Source organism: Podarcis vaucheri, assembly GCF_965113315.1.
Source record: "Podarcis vaucheri genome assembly, chromosome: 5".
Classification (NCBI taxonomy): Eukaryota; Metazoa; Chordata; class Lepidosauria; order Squamata; family Lacertidae; genus Podarcis; species Podarcis vaucheri.
Genome location: NC_138763.1, coordinates 65,747,323 through 65,767,451, shown reverse-complemented (window position 1 = coordinate 65,767,451; position 20,129 = coordinate 65,747,323). Strand labels below are relative to the sequence as shown.

Sequence of the window (20,129 nt, the reverse complement as noted above, 5' to 3'; positions counted from 1 at the left end):
GCTAGTCAGGAAACTTTTAAAGACAGCCATTTTAGAATTTGCATCCATTTTATCTGTTTGGAATTGGTTGCAGTTCATAATCCCCTACCTGGAACCTCAAAGATTTCCAAAGACGGTAATGCTATAGGGTTTTAATAATGTTTAAAGGATTTCAAGTAGAAGCACTGAGGACTCCTAATATAATTAACCACAGCAATGGATATGTTACTGATTAAAGCCCCATATTTGAAGACCTCCCTTAGGTATCTTCCCAGAGACATCAATGGGATTTCTGAGTGAGGTGTTTGAGAAGAATCTCCCCGCCCCACTCCAGAGCAGGTTCACCATATCGGTTTCCATTTGAGTGTTTAGCCCCACGTTCCGTCAAGGCTGCCCTTTGACTCTTTCATTTAACCAGTCCCCTGAATCTCAGGGCTTTTTTCAGCCGGAACTTGCCAGAACTCAGTTCCGGCACCTCTCAGGTGGGCACCATTGCTATTCTAAGAGAAGGAGGGAAGTATTCGTGGTGAGTTCTGGCACCTCTTTTTCTAGAAAAATAGCACTGAGGAAAAAACAGCTAGCAAAATTGTAAGGCTAAAGTACTAGTGAATGCAAGACTACATGCAGAGTTCCCAGACATGGAAGTCAAATAGAAAACCTCAAGTAATGGATGGTGGGGTTAATATTTGGCTTTCCATGTTTGAGAACCACTGTGAATATGAATACGGATAATTAATACATGAAAATCTCTATTTTCATGTTTTAATTATATTGTATCATAAATGATACATCATAAAATGATACAGCTACCATTTTATTTTAAAATGTCAGTGACAAGCAAAACTTTATTTTTTGCTCTTTTATGAACTTACAGTTACTGTAAGAATATTCTAAAGAAAAAGGAAAAACTGAATGTTGCCTTAGCAAATGTAAATGACACAGAAAACACACCTCATCCCTCTCCTGCTTTATAAAGAAACTTGAGCACAATCTAGTCAAAGATAAAAATACAAAAAAACTGTTTAGCTCCATTAAATTCAATAGGAGATATCTAACTGGGCCATGCCCCTAGGTTGATTTGTTTCTTAATTATATCCAAATATCATTGGTACCAAAATGTAGAGCATACTATATTTCAAGCGGCAACAGTCACTCAATAATATTAGAATAACAGTGCTTAGTCTAATGAGATGCACATATTCTCTGGTCCTGTCGATCTTTTCTCCTGTAATCTGCTTTATGAATTTAAAAAGATTATCCACACAGGCCTCTGCTGATGGTAACAGGCAGTAAGTACAATATTGCTTGCCATAGAAAATGGGTCCAGCAATCAGAACCAAAATACCGAGACAGGTGCTGTATGGCATGATTTCAAATTTCACAAGTATATTAGCTTTCCTACCTCAAATCTGGGTATATTTTTGGTTGTGGAAAGTAGTTTCAAAACAGGTCATAATGAGCCTGTAGCCAAAGCAGTCTGATTCTATAATCGAACACAGGCCTATCTGGTATATCCTCTCCTTACTATTATTTAATCCAGGTTACAAGGCATCAAGACAGTTCTCTTGTGCAAGGTCCATTGAAACAAATGGCAGCTGCATAAGGGCACAGCAGTGAATGGTTCCTTGGAGTTGCAATCAGCCTGTTTCCAACTGCATACCCACCAACATTTTTCCAATGAAAATAGGGACACCCTATTCTTCTGTGGGATGGCTTCTGTAATTCCAGGACTGACCCTGGAAAATTGGGACACTGCTCTCAGTGGCGCCCAATACCTGAAACTGGATGCAGAGCCTCGTGTTAGCCCCGCCTCTGGCAGGTCTGCATCCCATTTATTTCAGTCTCTACTGAAGTTTTTGGGACTGCTCCAGATTAAAGCAGTTGAGTGGAGGTGGCTACTTTAAGCTTACACAACTTGTGACCCACTAAACAGACCAATCCAAAACAGAGTTAGGCACACCTAAGTCTAACTCTGCAGAGGATCAGGCAGACAGCCCTGCGTTTCTCCCTTTTAAGGTATTTTAAGGTGGTTATTCCTGAGAGACTGAAAACTCTCTATAGTTTTCACACATGTGGCTGAAATCAGCTCTGAATCTCTCCCTCGCTATCTATGCGAATGCCACTGTTTGGATGTTCAACTCCCAAGTTTGCATTTACTTTTCTTAACACACAGGGTAAATACGGGAAATTTGTTAATTGACTGAAAGCTTCCCCCCTCCACATTTCCAACAATATGTCTAGATATGGGCTTGGCTCTTGAAGGAACGGTCTTGTAATTCCTTCATTTCATTTGCCCCGTAAACTATAAACTGGGGTGGCCAATGTGGTATCATCCATATGTTTTGGACCACAACCTCAGCCAAAGTGTCAGGGAAGATAGGAGTTGTAGTCTGACAGTGTCTGGAGGGCACAATGTTGACTAGCCTTTCACATAAAGGGGAGCGGGGAGAGGTTGCCCTACACCAAACCCAGAAAAGCTTTCTCACTTACCTTTTTTACATCTGGTATGTTAAATACCTTCTTGGTATGAGCAACCCACCCAACTATCCCAATGTCCAGAGGAAAAACGACTTCTTTCTCAGGAGGCACCAGATTGCTCTCATATTTGGAAGTAGGGGTGACATCCATGAGCCTGCTAGCCACTTCTGGAATACCATTGCGGGAACGTTGAATAAACATACTACACCGGTCAGCTGCCAGCAACTGTGCCAACCTTTGCAGGATTTTGTGCACTATCTTTTCCACAGAGCTGGCTTCTTCCTGGATTTCCATCATCAGCTCAAAAAGCACCTGACATTCCTCCAGCTTTGTCATTTCCTTGAAGGAGATTCCATCCTTTACATCCCCAGGGTTGACTTTGAAGACGCTTCCCACTACTTCCGCACGCAGTTTTTTGTCATAATACTCCTTGGCAAACTGTGGGTTGTTCTCCAGGTATTTCTCGACATCATCTTTACTTATCTCACCCATTTTTGCTCGGTAGCTTTTTCGCCGCTTCACACCTCCATCACCATCAAAGCAGCAGCAATCACAGCCAAAAGTCGAACTTTGCTTCTAAGGGGAAAATGGTAGATTGCACATTCTGTATAGAATATAGGCATAGGCTATACACCTGTAGGCTTGCTCTGTGGCTTTCCAACCTTCTGAAATCCTTAAGATTTGACAGCACTCCGCTGGCTTAGTGTCTTCTTAGCGAAGGATCCAGGAGACTGCTAATTAAAGAGATGTCAGGACACTAAACCCTTGAGCACTCTTAGCTCATAAATCCAAAGGGAGACATTTTAGAGTGATGAACTAAACCAACTGTTCCTAGATTGTGCAATGGTGTAAAAAAAAGTGCATGTAAGTGGGTGCCCATATATTCACGCTTGTATTTTATGCTCTTTATTTCTTTAATGGATTAGAAATTTCCTTTGGTGTACAACGTGGGAAATACTTAAGCCTCTCTCCCTCCCCACAGGTATGCAAATAAGTACTTCACATGCCCACACGTGCACTCCCGTGCACATGCACAGACACTCTTCAGTATAAATGATACTTGTACCTTGGATACACGAAACACACCAGGAAGCCACTCATTGTATGGGAAAGCTTTCTCTTGCTAGGAAACTGGGTAGTTCTGGAAACAATAACTGCAGTAGTACAAATGTATAGAATGGAACAAACGTTAAAAGTATTTACACAAAGGTGGGATGATTTAACTCAGTGAACCTGAATATCCAAGACAGCTAGGCAAAATGCTTTAGGCTGCAATCCTAAAATTAATGGCCATGACTAATTTAGACCCATTGATTTCAGTGGCTGTACTCTGAGTGTAACTTAGGAATACAAGCCATTGAACTTAATAAATTTCCCTTCAGACAAGGCATGCAAAGGAGTGGGCTGTACAGTTTGTTTTAGTATAGGAAGAAGTGAGCCAAAAGAGTTTTGAATCACAATATAGATTTTAATTGATAATTCTGTAAAAGAAATAACAAACTCTAATTCTCTTTTCTTTTTTAACGGCCAACATCTTTTAAGGAAAAAACTTCCCATTGGTTCAAACAATCATGAGGTAATTTCCAACCTTAATCCTTGCCTAAGTATTATTAGTAAATATTTATGATGCTTTAAAAAGAATCTTCTTTTTATTAAAATGCATTGTATTATTAGGCAAGAACTGAATAAAGAAATCATAAAATGAACTCTTAATAAACTACTTCACATACAATATAGTCATAATCATAACAATAACTTTTGTGTGTTAACGCTGATGATAATTTTATCACATGATTATGTATAGTGGGTGGAATTCATTGCTGCACTATGTTGAACATTCAAACTGCACAAGCACATCGACTTGCCAGCCAGAACAATCCCCCTTTCCTCTCACCCCATGTGCTCTTCTGGGGTTTCCCCTACTCACCCCCCAGCCAATTTCAGGAGGGGGAGAGAAGATTGGGGAGCCCTGTTGTGCAAGCAGACAGCTTGCACGGAGCATCAGTTGAGAGGGTTTGTCAGGTGAATCCCACCTCATGGAAGTAATATAGAAATCAAAATTTATTTCAGTACATTTTTTTTAGTCTGGCAGTTTATGATATATTTCTAAAAAATCCCCCCAAATTATTTTCCACAGAGAAATGCAATGGTCTTTGTACATTTGATCCTTTCTCACATTAATAAAAGCTTATTAGATAAACTCTATTTATTTATCAAACTTAAGCAGGTGGGAGAGGCAAATTCCTAAGCCCTGGTGGCTTCCTCTGGCATCAAGGGTACACAGTACAAGCACCTTAAAAAAAAAAAAAGGTCTGGTTTTGGCCCAGTTCTGTTAAGGTCATCTTGAATCCCAATTCTGTCTTTTGGAGCATTGGCTACCCCTCCCAGTTTGGTGTTATCTGCAAATGTGATGAGCATCTCCCCAATGCCTTAATCCAAGTCATTTATAAAGATGTTGAACATCAATGGGCCCAGGACAGAACCCTGCGTCATCCCACTTGTCATTTTTTTTTTACAAGGTGAAGAGGAGCCATTAGTGAGCACTCTGTATTTGATCGATTAACAAGCTACAAATCCACCCAACAGTTACATTGCTCAAACTTGTTATATAAATAAAATAAGCATGAGTGGTGATCAAATATTTCGGTAACACATGTTTTTAAGTGTACAATTTAATCTCACTTTGAGTATACAGGTATTTGTTTTCAGGTCAGCACAAAAGAAGAAGCTAGTTTTAAATGCTTGATTCTGTTTTACATATAAATGCTTTTGGAGTTTATGATTGTGGTGAACTAAGAGTATTTTTCTTTATTGTGTTGCTGTTTCAAAATAATCTTGATATACACATGTCTTGTTATTTTAACATGCATGACATACTGTTGACGCTTGCAGTTACAACAGCAAACGCAACTATTTATGGAATGCTTCTTAGCCATACACCATCTTTGAGCTCCTACAGTACATGGAAACTCCTAAGAAGGATAACTGACAGACATGTGGCTATTCAAAATAGATTCAAGTAGCATGTAAATGCCAAAGGTATTTATAAGGTTCCACTTGTTCAGCCTAGTGTTTACATCTGAGTGTAGTCATGGCAACAGGAGTTCATTCCTCAAGATGTGGCTCATCCTTCGAGATTTTCAAAAGAAATTGAGAGTTTGTGGACTGTACCAAAAAGGGATGAAGTGGTCTATCTTCTTCTTCTTTTTTGTTTGTTTGTTTCAGTTTCTCATTTTACCGATATTAAATTTAGTTCCCCACATTTCCGCAGCAATTTTTTTAATCCTTCAAATAAATTCCATATGAAAAATCTGTGTTTCGCTTTCAGTTGTGTTTCGGCTGTGTTTCAGTTTGGTTTGAAAAATGTGAATTACTATTATTACTGTATTTATTATTTATTAAATTTATATATTATAGGTCTATTAGGTGAGTTTGTCTTAAGTGGGAATTGAATCAAATTTCTCTTCCATCCCTCATTCTAGCCTACCACCAAATCATAAAAGTATAAACAGAAAAGTCATGGGCTCCAATCCTTCATACAGGTAGGCTGTTTTGATTCCAATTCACTTCTCTCTAATGGGCCATGATCTCTCTCTGTCACACACAGAACATTCTTAACATCCTGCAAGTTATGACAAAGAAATCAGAAATTCATAGCTAGTTGTTAACATTCATTTCAAAAGAGATAACCCAAGGAAGGGAGGAAGCATCCTTTCTCTCAGCCGATGTATGATAACATGAAAAACATCGTTCTTGGCTCTTGAACAAATGGTTGGGTTAAACCTGAGGTAACCCTGTAACCAAAGGAGGGTGGGTCAGTCAGCTTGTGCCCTCCTTTTTGGCCCAGCTGAGGCTAGAGCACATGTACAAAGCCTTTTATATCTGGAGGATTTCCCAGTACATGGCTTAAACTACTGAAGCAGGGAGTCTAGCAATTATTTTATCCCGTCATTCCTCAGAGGAGCTCAGGGCAGCATATATCTACAGCCTCTTTTTTAATCGCATATCACACCTGTGAAGTGGCTTAGGCTGAGAAATAGTGGCTGAGTTCAGGGGTCAGCAAACTTTTTCAGCAGGGAGCCGGTCCACTGTCCCTCAGACCTTGTGGGGGGCTGGACTATATTGGGGGTGTGTGTGTGAACGAATTCCTATGCCCCACAAATAATCCAGAGATGCATTTTAAATAAAAGGACACATTCTACTCATGTAAAAAAACGCTGATTCCTGGACTGTCCATGGGCCGGATTTAGAAGGCAAATGGGCTGGATTTGGCCCCCTGGCCTTAGTTTTCCTACCCATGGCTTACACACACAACAGGAGAAGCGTCCAATGAAAAAGACAAAAAAACAAAACAAAACCAATCTTGAAATGCTGGAGAAGAGGTATGTTTCATGCAGTGCTTTTCTGCATGCACTTCACAGCTATCTATCGGCCCATCCCAACCTCGTTTCACATCAACACAGCTTAATTAGTGTCAGATTTGTTTGTCTTTGTGCAGACTCCAAGGAGCAATATCAGAGCAGGGTGTTTTTACTCTGTGCAAAGGTGTTCACACCTTGACTACAGTATACCCTCCAACATGTTGAGTTCCCCAAACCAGGATGTGTGTCTTCCCAGTCATGCTCCCACATATGTCACGTGACCCACATGAGATTGCTGCCCCCCCCAAAAGGGCAAGATCTCGGCACGAAATCGGGTAAGATCGCAGTGCCCAAAATGGCTGCAGTGCTTTTGCAGGGGGAAATTGGATGTTTCCAGGATACATGGGGCTTATGCTAGAGAAGAATTAGGAATAGCTTAAGGCAGAGGTTTTCAACCTTTTTGGGTCCATGGCTCCCTTGTCCAACTACATTCCTTCTGTGGCACCCCTGTGGGGCTCAGGAACCCAGTTATGTCACCCTTTGCTTGCAGAGCCAGCAGCCCCTCACCCTTTGGGGAGTGTTCCCTCATCCACATCTCTTCTCCCCTCTCCTTAAGAGTCCTTTGGACAGCTGCAGCTGCTGGTCCTGGTCTCTGAGCCGCCCCAAAGAAAGGTGCCTCCTCACACTGCCCCACAGGGGCCTGGGAAGCACCCCCTGGCCAGCCCCAGATGCACCATTCACCTGAGCAGCTTGAAGCCAGGCCTGCTGCAACAAACTGCTGCGCAAGCCTTTGGGAGGCAGAAACAAAAGAGGCCATCAGAGGAAGGTAGGGAAGTAAAGAAGGACAGAGGCCAGTGTTGCCCACGGCACCCCTGACTATCATTCAAGGCACCCCAGGGTACCACCGCACACTAGTTGAAAACCAGTAGCATCAGGACTCCAATCGGTGCAAAGCTGGTTTGAGAAACACAGCACCAGACAGGAGTGTTTTATAGAAAGTACAGGATCCATATGCATTTTGGATAATGTTATGTGAACATGGATTAAAAACCCAGCGTTGGAAACACAATGAGTGCACAGTAAGCAGGAGTGTGAACACTAGCCAAGGCGTATCGAATTTGTTTCAACCAATCGCCGTTAAAGCAGTTCATCCAGGTCCAGTCAAGATGGCATGCTGCCATTATTTTTTAAAAATAAGCAAAACCTTCTGGACTCTTCTGTGTGGCTGCCCTGGAGGAGGAGACTGGGCCAAGGTCACAGTGCGTTTTGTAACCAAATGGAGTTTGAACTCATTCAAACTCCACCATCCGCCATTCCACACTTGCAGCACTCCCCTCTTTTTTGTATTTGGATCCCATCACAATATTTGAAACTGAGTCCTTATGAAAACAGGATAAACAGGCCAAACTGGATGTGACACTTCCATGTCTACTTCCTCACTTTAACCAAGATCTCGGCAGCATATGAGTTAAGTGGAGTATTGGGGACGGAACAGCTTCGCCTTTTTTACCTCTTGGCCATTTGCTCTCCTAACAGAGATTCAGCAAACGCCTTCTGTTTTAACCTTTAAACAGCTGCTGAACACTTTTCTTTGCCACTTGGCTTATGCAGGCCATTAAGAAAATATTTTCCTGTAATAACAGATGATCTCTGCTTGTAAATTTTTGCAGGGTTCTCATTGTGTATAGATATGGTTGTGGCAAACCATCTTGTTTTTTTAAAATTACCTATATAGTGGTATATAAATATTTTTATAATAAAATAAAATCACCCCTGGCTGCTTTTTTTACCTGTACAGTAGTACCTCAGGTTAAGTACTTAATTTGTTCTGGAGGTCCATTCTTAACCTGAAACTGTTCTTAACCTGAAGCACCACTTTAGCTAATGGGGCCTCCTGCTGCCGCCGTGCCTCTGGAGCACGATTTCTGTTCTCATCCTGAAGCAAAGTTCTTAACCCGAGGTACTATTTCTGGGTTAGCAGAGTCTGTAACCTGAAGCATATGTAACCTGAAGCGTATGTAACCTGAGGTACCACTGTATGTGTTAGATATGAGGACTCATCTAGTTTGGGCCTGATTGGTTCTGTCATCCTGTCCTACTCCAGATAACATAGCTGGAAAATGTTTAACAGGATTCTTCTAATGCTTCTTGAGATGTTGAAACTACAGAACAAATATTGACCAGCGACGCAACACCATGTGCTCAAAGAGGAGGAAAATAAACATTTTATATAACAATAAAAGAAGCTCAACAACAAGGGGGGGGGACACATGAATTCTAAGGATTCTGATACCTACATTGCAGGGAGTTGGACTAGATGACCCTCGTGGTCCCTTCCAAATTTACAATTCTATGTTTCTATGAAATGTGATTCACACAGAAAAGAACCGCAACATTGTACCCCATGGCCATAATCACTGTGTATATTTGTACCACACTTTATTATGTTTTTCATGTGTCTGGAAGTCAAAAGCAAAGCCAACTTGTTAATCTCTATATTAGTGGTTCTACACATTAAAGCCTGACATTACTTTCTTCACACATCTAACAAATCAAAATAAAACCCTCCTCTTCTATGGTGCCCTCACCCTGTATGAGATGTTGCCGTCATTTTACCACATCAGGACTCTCCTATCACATTGCCACCTCATTCTTCTTCATGGGAATTCTGACCGCAGTACTGGGGTTGAATCCGAAAGACTCCATTGAAAAACATTTTCAGGGTTGTCACACATTAATACTCCACAGTTCATCTCAACCTCAGTGAAGGAGGGGAAACATTCATATCATTACGGACAAAGATTATAGAGCTGTTCACACAAAGGACCTCATCAACATGTTAGTGGCAGGAAGGCTGTACCTCCTAGCCATGCCCCTTGAATGTTGAAGCACCTGCTAGCCTGCAAAAATATACAGATATCCCCTTGTAGCAACTTCTCTGCCTGAATAGGAACCTACGTAATCACTTAAGTGGAGGAATCTCCCTTTGTTCCAGACTCAGAGAAAAACTTTACAAAAGATTGTCAATATCACTCTTGGCTAATGGGGAGACCAATGTGGACTAGCAAACTAGTGGGCTCTAATGATGAAGCTAATGAATTACAAACCATGAAACCCTGTTGTACTAAACCATTGTTTAAGGTGATGCTCTCCAACATTACATATGAAAATAGGGGCATTCTAAATGGTTTAGAATGAAATGTCCCTGTTTTCATGAGGTATAGCGGCAAGTAATTTTCTTAACAATATGGGCGCTATGTATTGTATAATGAAAAGAAGAACACACTTCTTTCCCCTCATATAGTCTTCCTTGTTAGCATTTCTTGTCTTGTTGGCATCTCCTCCTCCAGGAGCCTCAAGTTGATCTTGCTGTGTCCCTCCTGCCTCCTTGGTCCCCCCCCCCGCCCTTTTCTTCTTCTAGGTTCTGTTTCTACAAACTAGAGAAGCGTTGTCTGGTCTGAAACCCAGGGTGGATCATGCGTTTGCAACACCCCCTGCGTAGCCAGGGACCGGGATCAAAGATCACTGCAGCTCCATCGGCCTCCCGTTGCAGAGTTAAGCAAGAGTGTTGTGAAAACAGCTTGGCCAGCAGCGGGAATCGATCAAGCTCTCGTGTGGCTCATCACCTCCCCCTAACAATATTGATCTTTTGCCTGCTGGGTTTACTAAAGAACTGCTCCCCGCTCCTCCTCCCTACCCAGAGCTATAAAACATGCATCCAGCCTTGCCTCTCATACATTGTAGGCTTGGCTCTTTGGATCTGCGCTGCTCCTTGACAGACGGACATATCCTCTTCAGTGGCTTTTCAACCCCACTGTCTGGTGATTATGGCTCTGTTATTACTGAAAGAAGGAAGGCCCCGTCTTTCCCTGCACACAGAGGACTTTTTTAAAAAGGGGTGGGGGCTTCTTAGGATCTTGGAGGTGGTATTTATGAAGCTGTCTCCAGCTTCCCTCAAAGCATCTGGCATCCATTCTACTGATGTAGAATAGAATGTCCCTATTTCCTGAGGAATGTTGGGTTGTGTGTGTGTTGGGCGCTTTCCTTTCTTCTCTGTGATGAATTGCGTGTTCTGTTTGTTGCGTAGGAGCAAGATGGTTCACCTGAGAGCTGTCCTTGCCTGGATGGTGCTTGCAGCCCTGGCGCTGTTGGACACCAGATGCCAAGCACAGCGCGACTGTCGAGTGAGCAGCTTCAAAGTCCAGGAAAACTTCGACAAGTACCGAGTAGGTCTTTTCAGCCTGTTTTTCTTCTTTTATGCTCCTTGACATGTAAGATACTGCCTGTGTTGGCTTGTAAATTACCTGCACTTGAGTTCCAGTCCCTTAAATATAATCAAAACAGATCACTTAGAATTATCATTTTAATTATTTTGTAATGATTACAGAGAAAGGAATGCCAGCTCTTCAGCAAGGGAGCAAGCTGCGTATACATACATTTAAAGCATATTTCTAACACATTCTATGCCCTGCCCCTGACAATCCAGGGCAGTGTTTTACCTCACAGAGCAACAGTTCATAGCACCCTTAACAAACTATAGTTCCCAGGATTCTTTGGGGCATATGGTTTCAATGTATGGGGTGTACACAGCCAAGGACAGGATGAAATGCACCAGAGTAGGATTCTTGTATAAGCAAAGACTTGGGATTATGCTTAGATTCTTTAGTATTGGATTCCAATCCCCACCCAAAAAAACAAAAAGGTAATTGAGCAGATCAGTGTAGTGGATTTTCTAAAAACAGCAAAGTTCATTCTATAAAGCTAGGTGACTATATTTGTTATCTCATGTATTAGAGAAAACAGAAATACTATTTTGATTCCTGTTTCCCACATCTCCTGATGGGCTGCCTGACTTGCATTTATTTTTAAACCACAGTTGCACTATAAAGCTGGATGTTGCTGGTGTTAATTTTTAGTCTGAAATATAACTAAGCCCAAGCACATATAACAACCAGAGATACTGTTTGCCTGCTTACTTTTAGTGAATTTCAAAAAGGATAGTTTTGTGAATGTCTTGCAGAAGTCTCTCTGCTGATTTGACTGTAGCATGTTTTAATTTCTAGCACCCAATAACCTGATTTTAGCTAATTTCAATGGTGGTAGTAATAGTAGTAGTAGTAGTAGTAGTAGTAATAATAGTAATGCTTTAAAATACATTATAAAATAGGGGTGGGGAATCTCAGGGATGGGGCCCAAATGACCCTCAGGAAGAAAGAAAGGCTTTTCTTATGGGAGAGTACAGAATTCAGCTCTTGAAGGGCTCTAAATGTGTGGGTCAAATTATGCTATGGATTTCTACATAGAGATTGCATCATAGTAAATACAAATCACTTCTACTCCCTTAGAAATTTCCTTAAGTTTTTTATCAAAACTGTGGGCTTTCCTCAGAATTCCTTGAATGTTTCTTCCATCAAGTTGAAGCTGAGAAAAATTTGCTGAGAATTCAGACAATTTTTCTAGCTAGCCTTACTGAAATTCTTCAGGTGTTTCAGCTGAAATGTCTCAAGCTGCTCCCCTTTGCTGCTAATTTTATTTTGGCAAAAATTTTGGGCGGCAACCTTCATCTGGGAGAAGTCAGCAGCTGTGGCTACAATCGGTCAGAACCGCACAAGCCATTTTGGCTTCCTAAGGTGGACAAAATGGTGGCCCACCATTTTATGTACAGAAGCTGTGGGCTGGCAGTTGCATTTTGCTTCCTTTAAACCTGATGGCAGCCGGATAGTTTTGTGAGTGCATGGGAAGCTATGTGGTGCATCCAGTTCCAATCTCCATCAGAGGAGAATGTCTAGGGGACTCGGGAGGAATGGTTAATGGTGCTGCCAGAATATCTGTGGCTTAGGCAATTTCCTCCCTCTGTCTAATGATATGGCCAGTCCTGAAGCCCATTCAAGATGCATCTCCTTTCCTTGTACTGCATCCCCTAAGCTCATCCTCTAAGCACCTTTGACAAGATCTTTTCCGCTCCTACTGCAGTATGCTGGTTTCTGGTATGCCGTGGCCAAGAAAGACCCCGAGGGACTGTTCCTTCAGGACAATATTGTAGCCCAGTTCTTTGTCGATGAGGCTGGGCATATGACTGCTAAAGCCCAGGGCAGAGTTGTGCTCTTCAAGTAAGTCTGTTTCTTTTTCCACTGCTTCCCCACAAGCTCCAAATCCCTTTCTCCGTTTTGTAAGCCCAAGCACGCCCCTAAGCTCAGATTCCCAAGGCTTTTAACTCTATATCCATTGCTCCCTCTTTTCAGTCAGTTGGAGATATGCCCTGTCATGACGGGTATCTTCACGGAGACTGAGGATCCTGCCAAGTTCAGGATGAAATATTTTGGGATGGCAAGCTATCTCCAGAAGGGAAGTGAGTATCGGTTCTTTTTAGCATGCTGTATATTATTTGCGTTGCTTGTTTTCTGCTGATTGGTGTAACAAGTCCAAAGCTGACTAGTAAGGCTACTATTTGCAGAATTGTGTCAATCTACAGTATAAATGATGCTGAAGGGGAAAAATTGGAAAGGAACCAGAACACACAATGTTTGATGTTGTGGGGCAGTGGATGCATAGAGTGGCCATGTCTCCTACTTTACAGATGACAGTCCTCTGTGTTGAAGGGCTATCAGAGGCTGCTGCTCTGCTTGAAGGCGTCTCCAATGGGAGGACTACTAAGCCCAAGTCTAGCCTAAAGATAAGGAACTATAAAAAGTGACAGCAGGAGCCTTGAAGTTGCCCATCAACAGTTAGAAACACGGGGTGAGCAGCCACACAAGTTACCTGGTTTCTTCCCCACTACAGTGAGATATATTGCATTCCTGTTTAAATTATAGTAATTATGCCTAAAATTCCAAGTTACCATATGCAAAATTGGCGTCCTTTTTTGTAGTTATGCAAATCCTCTCTTTTTTTGGCAGTGCATAACTTGCTACCCTAAGCATGCACCAGTAACAAAAAGTACAGATAACTAAACATTATTTGCTGATAGTACATGCAGATGTAGAGCCATCTGAAGACATATTGCAGATTTTTCTGGTCTGTTGAGAAAGAATGAAATCGACCTGTTCTTGACAGCAGTGGCGATTGTGGCCTGGCATAGCCATGGGAGAGCCAATCGGGGGGGGGGGGAGGATTCTTGCCTGCGCAGCCAGCTGACATCACCATTGGTCTCAGCCAGTCACAGGGGGCCGACAGGATTCCCCCCTTCTTTACTTCAACCTTCAACAAGTATTCTACCTTTGCCCTGCCACGAAATCAAAGCATGCAGCTTCCTGAGGACTCAGAGTCCAAAAGGCCATTGTCCTTATCTATGTCCTTATGTGAAATACCAACTCTCAGCATTCCCTTTATTGAATGTTTTCAAATGTTGGCTCTGCAAGATGACCCTGTGAGGGCTTCTCCAGTTGACCTGTTTATTAAGCATTTGCCATGACTTGCTTGCACAATGGTTATTGACTGGATATAAATTATTCTGATTTGCGAGAGATTTATACAACAGTGAGCATTCGTCCTGTTTGCTTGTGTGGGGTTTATAGGTCTTCTCATTAAATCATTCCACACTTTTTGATGCATTTTCCTGTCACTTTCCAAACTGCAAAAAGCCACTTTCAATTTTTAAAGTGGATTGGCTGTGCTAGGGCAGCAGAACGCTTTGATCCGCTTTAATTACACAAACATAATTTTCCCAGCGTGCACTTGAAACCTTTCCACAAAATTCTGATAGTCTGGATGCACCTTGACAGAAGAATCTGCTAAAATGCAGCTACCTTTTCTGACATTTTGACAGCTTTGAAGATCAAGTAAAATACATTTGTTTTCAGACCCAGATTTATCCCCATTCATTTTCCCCTTTCACTTTTCCAGTCTGTTTATTATTCTATCCTGTCCTTCTTCCCAAATTTGCTGAACCCAAGGGTCTGATCCAACCCCCTGCAATGCAGGAATCTCAGCAAGATCCTACACAACAGATGGCCACCCAGCCTCTGCTTAAGAACCTCCATGGAAGGAGAGTCCACCACCTCTCGTGGGAGTCTATTCCACTGACAAGCAGCAATACATACTTAACATATGTGCTTTATATTTGCATGTGCATTTTACATTTCTACCTTCCTTCTTGATTTTTCCTGAAAAGATTAATCTTCATATTGGAAAATGGTCACACATGTACTATACATTTAAAACACTTTTGTTCTACTTCAACAGTCATGGCTTTCCCTCAAAGAATGACACATGTATTTTGTTGAGGAGCTCTCAACAAAGCTTAGCACCCTTAACAAACTACAGTTCCCAGGATTTTTGAGAGGAAGCTATGACTCTTAATGTAGTAAAAGGTAAAGGGACCCCTGACCATTAGGTCCAGTCGTGGCCGAATCTGGGGTTGCGGCACTCATCTCACTTTATTGGCCGATGGAACCGGCGTACAGCTTCCGGGTCATGTGGTCAGCATGACTAAGCCGCTTCTGGCGAACCAGAGCAGTGCATGGAAACACTGTTTACCTTCCTGCCAGAGCGGTACCTATTTATCTACTTGCACTTTGACGTGCTTTCGAACTGGTAGGTGGGCAAGAGCAGGGACTGAGCAACGGGAGCTCACCCCATCGCAGGGATTCGAACCGCCGACCTTCTGATCGGCAAGCCCTAGGCTCTGTGTTTTAACGCACAGCGCCACCCGCGTCTCTTAACGTAGTCCAAGAGTGCTTTAAATGTAGGGAGCAGATGTGACTACATGTATTAGACTTGTTTCATATATTTTTATTTAGGTATGCACTTTAGATGTTTAAGTGCTATTTTGAAAACATAAGGCATATTTTTATTTATTTGTGTATTGTTCATATTTATTGTCTAAACGGCAGTCAGACATCTTTTCTGCCACACATGGAATTCTGCATTCCATGTAAAACAAATCCTGGTTTAATGCAAAATGTTTGAAGTGTGCAGTGGTGGCACAATGGTACTGAGCTTTCCTAATTGTTTTTATGGCTTCTTCCAGATGACGATCACTGGGTAGTGGCCACAGATTATGACACCTATGCTCTACACTACTCTTGCCGTCAGCTGAATGAGGATGGCACTTGCGCCGACAGCTACTCCTTTGTGTTTTCCCGTGACGCCAATGGACTACGTCCAGAAGCACAAAGAATCGTCAGGCAAAAGCAGACAGAGCTCTGCTTAGACAGACAATACAGGGTTATTGTTCATAACGGTAAGAAATATTTCAGTAGAATTTTACCAAAGGGCAGGTGGGCAAAAGTACTGTTGGCAATTCCTGTGCTGCTATGAAACTGTTTGCATGCCCAGACACAGCAAGCCTGAGGTCACTGGGGAGCTGGAGGGGTGTGACAAGCAGAAATGAAGACATGGCCACTACCCTTATTGTCAGCGTAGGCACTGGGTACCCATCTTGAACCAACCCGTCTGTTTGTTGGTTGATTATTCCATTGGGGTCCTCCGATTAGTTTTTGAGGGGGCCAGACTCCTTCAATGTTCAGAGGGCTGCACATGTGATCCCAGGAGGTCATGTTGGGCCCCCACAATTGTCTGGAGAAGCTGGTGCCTCTGCCTGGTGATAAAGATCTCACACACACACCCATGACATGGATTTATTCTAGGCAATCCCTCCAGGATGCTATTTTGGAAGTACTACGGCCTGTCACATCTATTTCCAGTTTGTACAAAAGCCTGTACACCAGAAAACAGGCTTTTTATTCATTATTACGTTTACATTCCAACCTTTCATCAGAAACAGTTCCCATCACCCCTGACCTTTGGCTATGCTTGCTGTGGCTGATGGGAGTTTTAGTTTAGCATCATTTGGTGGGCAAATAATAATAATAATAATAATAATAATAATAATAATAATAATAATTATTATTATTATTATTATTTATACCCCGCCCATCTGGCTGGGCCTCCCCAGCCACTCTGGGCAGCTTCCATAAAAACCAAAAATACAGTAAAATATCACACGTTAAGAACTTCCCTGAACAGGGCTGCCTTAAGATGTCTTCTGAATGTCAGGTAGTTGTTTATCGCTTTGACATCTGCTGGAAGGTTCCCTGCACCTGATCTAGAACTTGTATTCTCTGACCCACGAGCCAGTCTTGACACATCAGGGGGTCCAATTTGGCCTGTGAGCTCCTTTCCCCCCAAACCATGCCATGGCATGACATGGGCTGACAGGGGGGAGGACAAGGTTTAATCTTCCATTGGCTGTAGAATACTGTCAAATTGAGACTTGCTAATTCTGATTTGAGACCAAGGAATAAGGGTCATAGGTAATATACTTTATTGTGGCAAGAGTTGAATTGATACACATTATTTTGTAATGTCGGCTTAGACATTTTAACAGCTTTTCTTTTTCTTTTCCGTTTTAGGATACTGCTCTGAGGAAAACGCTCAGTAGTTGCACAGTTTGAAAAGCTAATTGTTTTGTAGGAAAGTCCTTCAAGCAGATTCTTTTCGATTTTGAGTATATTTATCTGAACTGTACCATTTACCCTGCCAGTATGTGGAATTTAATAAATCTGAGATTAGTGAATTACATTTTATTTGTGTTGCAAACACATGTTCATGAATTTAACACCTGTAATTAGCATGTTGCGCCAGCTAAACATTCTTTTATGCAAGTGCTTACAATTATAAATCCATATTGTAGTAACTAATTTCATATCATTTTGATGATGATGATGATTTTTGGTCACCACAGGCTCCCCCCCCCCCCCAAGTTGGCAATCCTAGTACAGTATTTCAATTTTTTAAAAAATACAAAGTATCTATTTTGTTTACTTTCTGAACAAGAATACTTTATTCGTTATTTAAAACTTTTATTCCCAGAAACAATGGCTTGACATTTTGCACCTGATCCACAAATGCTGTTGTGTTGATACATTCCGATCCATCACCATTCCAGAGACAGCATACCTGGGGAGTTCATGTAATATTCCCATGCCAATGGCTGAAGGAACAATGTTCTGTGCTGACACAGCACCAAACTAGCACAGACCAAGGTTGCAAGATGTGACATCCATGATTGCTGCAACTGCCAATTGGCTTGGAGCCCTTGTGATAGCACCAGGTCAGGAGCTATGAGTCCATTTCTTCCATGACCAGGTTGGTGACCATAGCGACCAAAGGGCCAGGATGCAAAGGCCTCATTAAATATGGTGGAACTTTCAAATAAACTGTGTTGGGGTCATCACAGATTATCGCAGTCGTGCTTTCAGTAGGACCACACCAGTTTAAGCAGTCTGAATTTGCCCCAAAGGAAGGTGTAGCTAAGCTGAGAAACACCTCTACTCTGAAAGAGGTTTATGTCACACAAACTGACATCCTCACTATGGATTCCACACTGAGGTTGGCGCCATTTAAAATTAAATACCTTACTATTTCAGTAATTGCATTGACATCCCTCTTTTCCTCTGAAGTGTTCAAGGCAGCATACAAGATGAATCCCTCCCGAATTTTCTCCTCACAACAGCCCTGTGAGGAAGGTTAAGTTGAAAGAATGACCACTCAATATCACCCAGTGAGTTTCATAGCTGAGTGGGGGATTTGAACTTTGTCTCCTTTGTTCTAGTCCAACACTCTAGCCCTGACCTCCCCAACTTGGTGCCCTTCTGATGTTCTGGACTACATATCCCATCAACCCCAGCCTGCACAGTCAATGAATGAAACCACAGACAAGCTTTTTTAACCACAACTTGATTAAAACCCCATAGGTTTGCCAGAAGCTGTGTAAAATAACTTTTGGCACAGGTTGCCACCTTCAGCCATCAACTCTCCCTCCTGCCTCATGAGCTCATAGAATTGTAGAGTTGGAAGGGACTCCGGGGATCATCTAGTCTATCCCCTACAATGCAGGAATATGCACTTGTCCTCTACAGGGATCGACCTTGGCATTATCAGCACCACGCTCCAACTAACTGAGCTACAGAAGGGTTGGGGAGGATAAGCTCACATTACCATGAAAAGTATATTTTTTTATTTTACTGTATTTCTTATCAGACTAACGACCAAGTTGTTTGTTTTTTCAAAGAGCATGCTGTAATGCTCAAAATCCTATCTAAAGCCTCCAAGGAAGCAAACTGGTTTTTTATTATGGGTGGGGTTTTGTTTTCGGTGACATACATTTTGATTCTGTGCAAAACTACTCAGCAGCAGCCAAGTAACAGGGCTCAGTGTGGCTTACATCCCAAAGAAGTGCATTGCCTCCTGATCCTGGAAACCAGGAACGCAGAAGGAGATTCCATACCCACCTCTAGTTTTAAGGAACTCCTTTCATTCTACTTGCCCAACAAATGTTTGTTTAGTTATTCTCCAACACATTTGTGTCTGGCTTTTCTTTCATGAAGCATAGGGTGAAGGGGTTCTGAGGTGATCTCCCATCTAGGCACTGATTTCGCTCTAGGCAAGCTCCAACAAGGTTGCTGCATCACTGTCAAGTACGAGAGTTCCCCTCTCCCTTCTGGTAGCTCACCAATAAGAATTAATAAGCATTTGGTAGATTTATAGTCCTTTATTTACAGCATTATGTTACAAGCACAACAGGCAACCATCCGCAAGGATATCAGTTGCCTACTCTGATTCCTCCCCACTTCCGCAGCAAGAAGCACACAGTGAGAAGTGCCTAACACCCCCCCTTGTATCTCCTTTGTTCTATGACACGCTTGGACCTCCGAGTTTGGGGGGAGGGAGGGGTTCCAGCTGCTCCCTCCCTCCTGGTTGCTCAGCTACTATCTCATAGCAGGGTAGTTCCTCTCTCAACCGAGCAGCTTCTGTGTCTGCCTCTCTCTCTGCTTCTGGAAACGCTGGAATTGGGGGGGACGGAGATAGCAAATATTTCTCCTCCTCTTCTGTTAGGAGCTGATCTCCCTGTGATTGCATTCCCCAATCTTCCGATCCAAACCAGCCCCTGACAATCATGTGCTTTCATCTGTTCAGTGGATGGAAGGTGAGCTGCCTGTGCTAAGTCCCACCTGCACTTATGCCTCACTTTCTTGACTGAACAGGTGATGCCAGAGGTGACCATGTGCTAAGCACCTACATGCACCATCCTGTGCATTTCTCATACCCCAGCAACCTTTTTACACCAGCTAGGCACGAATCCAGTACAAGAAGAAAACCCATAGACACATGTTCAAAACACACAGTATTGTTTGAATGACTGAGTCTCCCTGTGGCTGGCAGCTACTTGTACATTTATAAACCTAGCAGTCACATGCGAACGTTTGGTTGTGTCCCTGCCACTTACACTTTTTAAAACTTGTTATTTGTTAACGCCGATCCTTTGGCTTTCACGCAAGGAAGTGTCGTCGTCCCTGCCCCATGCCAAAG

At 42.4% G+C, this 20,129-nt stretch overlaps 2 protein-coding genes across 3 annotated transcripts in view; one reads left to right on the top strand and one right to left on the bottom strand.

Moving 5' to 3' along the window:
• PDE6C (phosphodiesterase 6C) overlaps positions 1–3,111 on the bottom strand; it is a 45,147-nt gene extending 42,036 nt beyond the window's left edge. For both annotated transcript variants that reach the window (XM_082222032.1, XM_082222033.1), the window contains exon 1: positions 2,470–3,111. In XM_082222032.1, the coding sequence (XP_082078158.1) occupies positions 2,470–2,949 (480 nt within the window). In that variant the 5' untranslated portion in view covers positions 2,950–3,111. The remainder of the gene's footprint in view (positions 1–2,469) is intronic.
• Positions 3,112–10,501: 7,390 nt separating this feature from the next.
• RBP4 (retinol binding protein 4) lies at positions 10,502–17,339 on the top strand. The gene is made up of 6 exons (XM_082225346.1): positions 10,502–10,639; positions 10,906–11,044; positions 12,792–12,928; positions 13,061–13,167; positions 15,787–15,999; positions 17,171–17,339. The coding sequence occupies exons 2-6, from the start codon at positions 10,913–10,915 to the stop codon at positions 17,197–17,199; spliced, it is 618 nt and encodes a 205-aa protein (XP_082081472.1). The 5' UTR covers positions 10,502–10,639; positions 10,906–10,912; the 3' UTR covers positions 17,200–17,339.
• Positions 17,340–20,129: the final 2,790 nt, after the last annotated feature.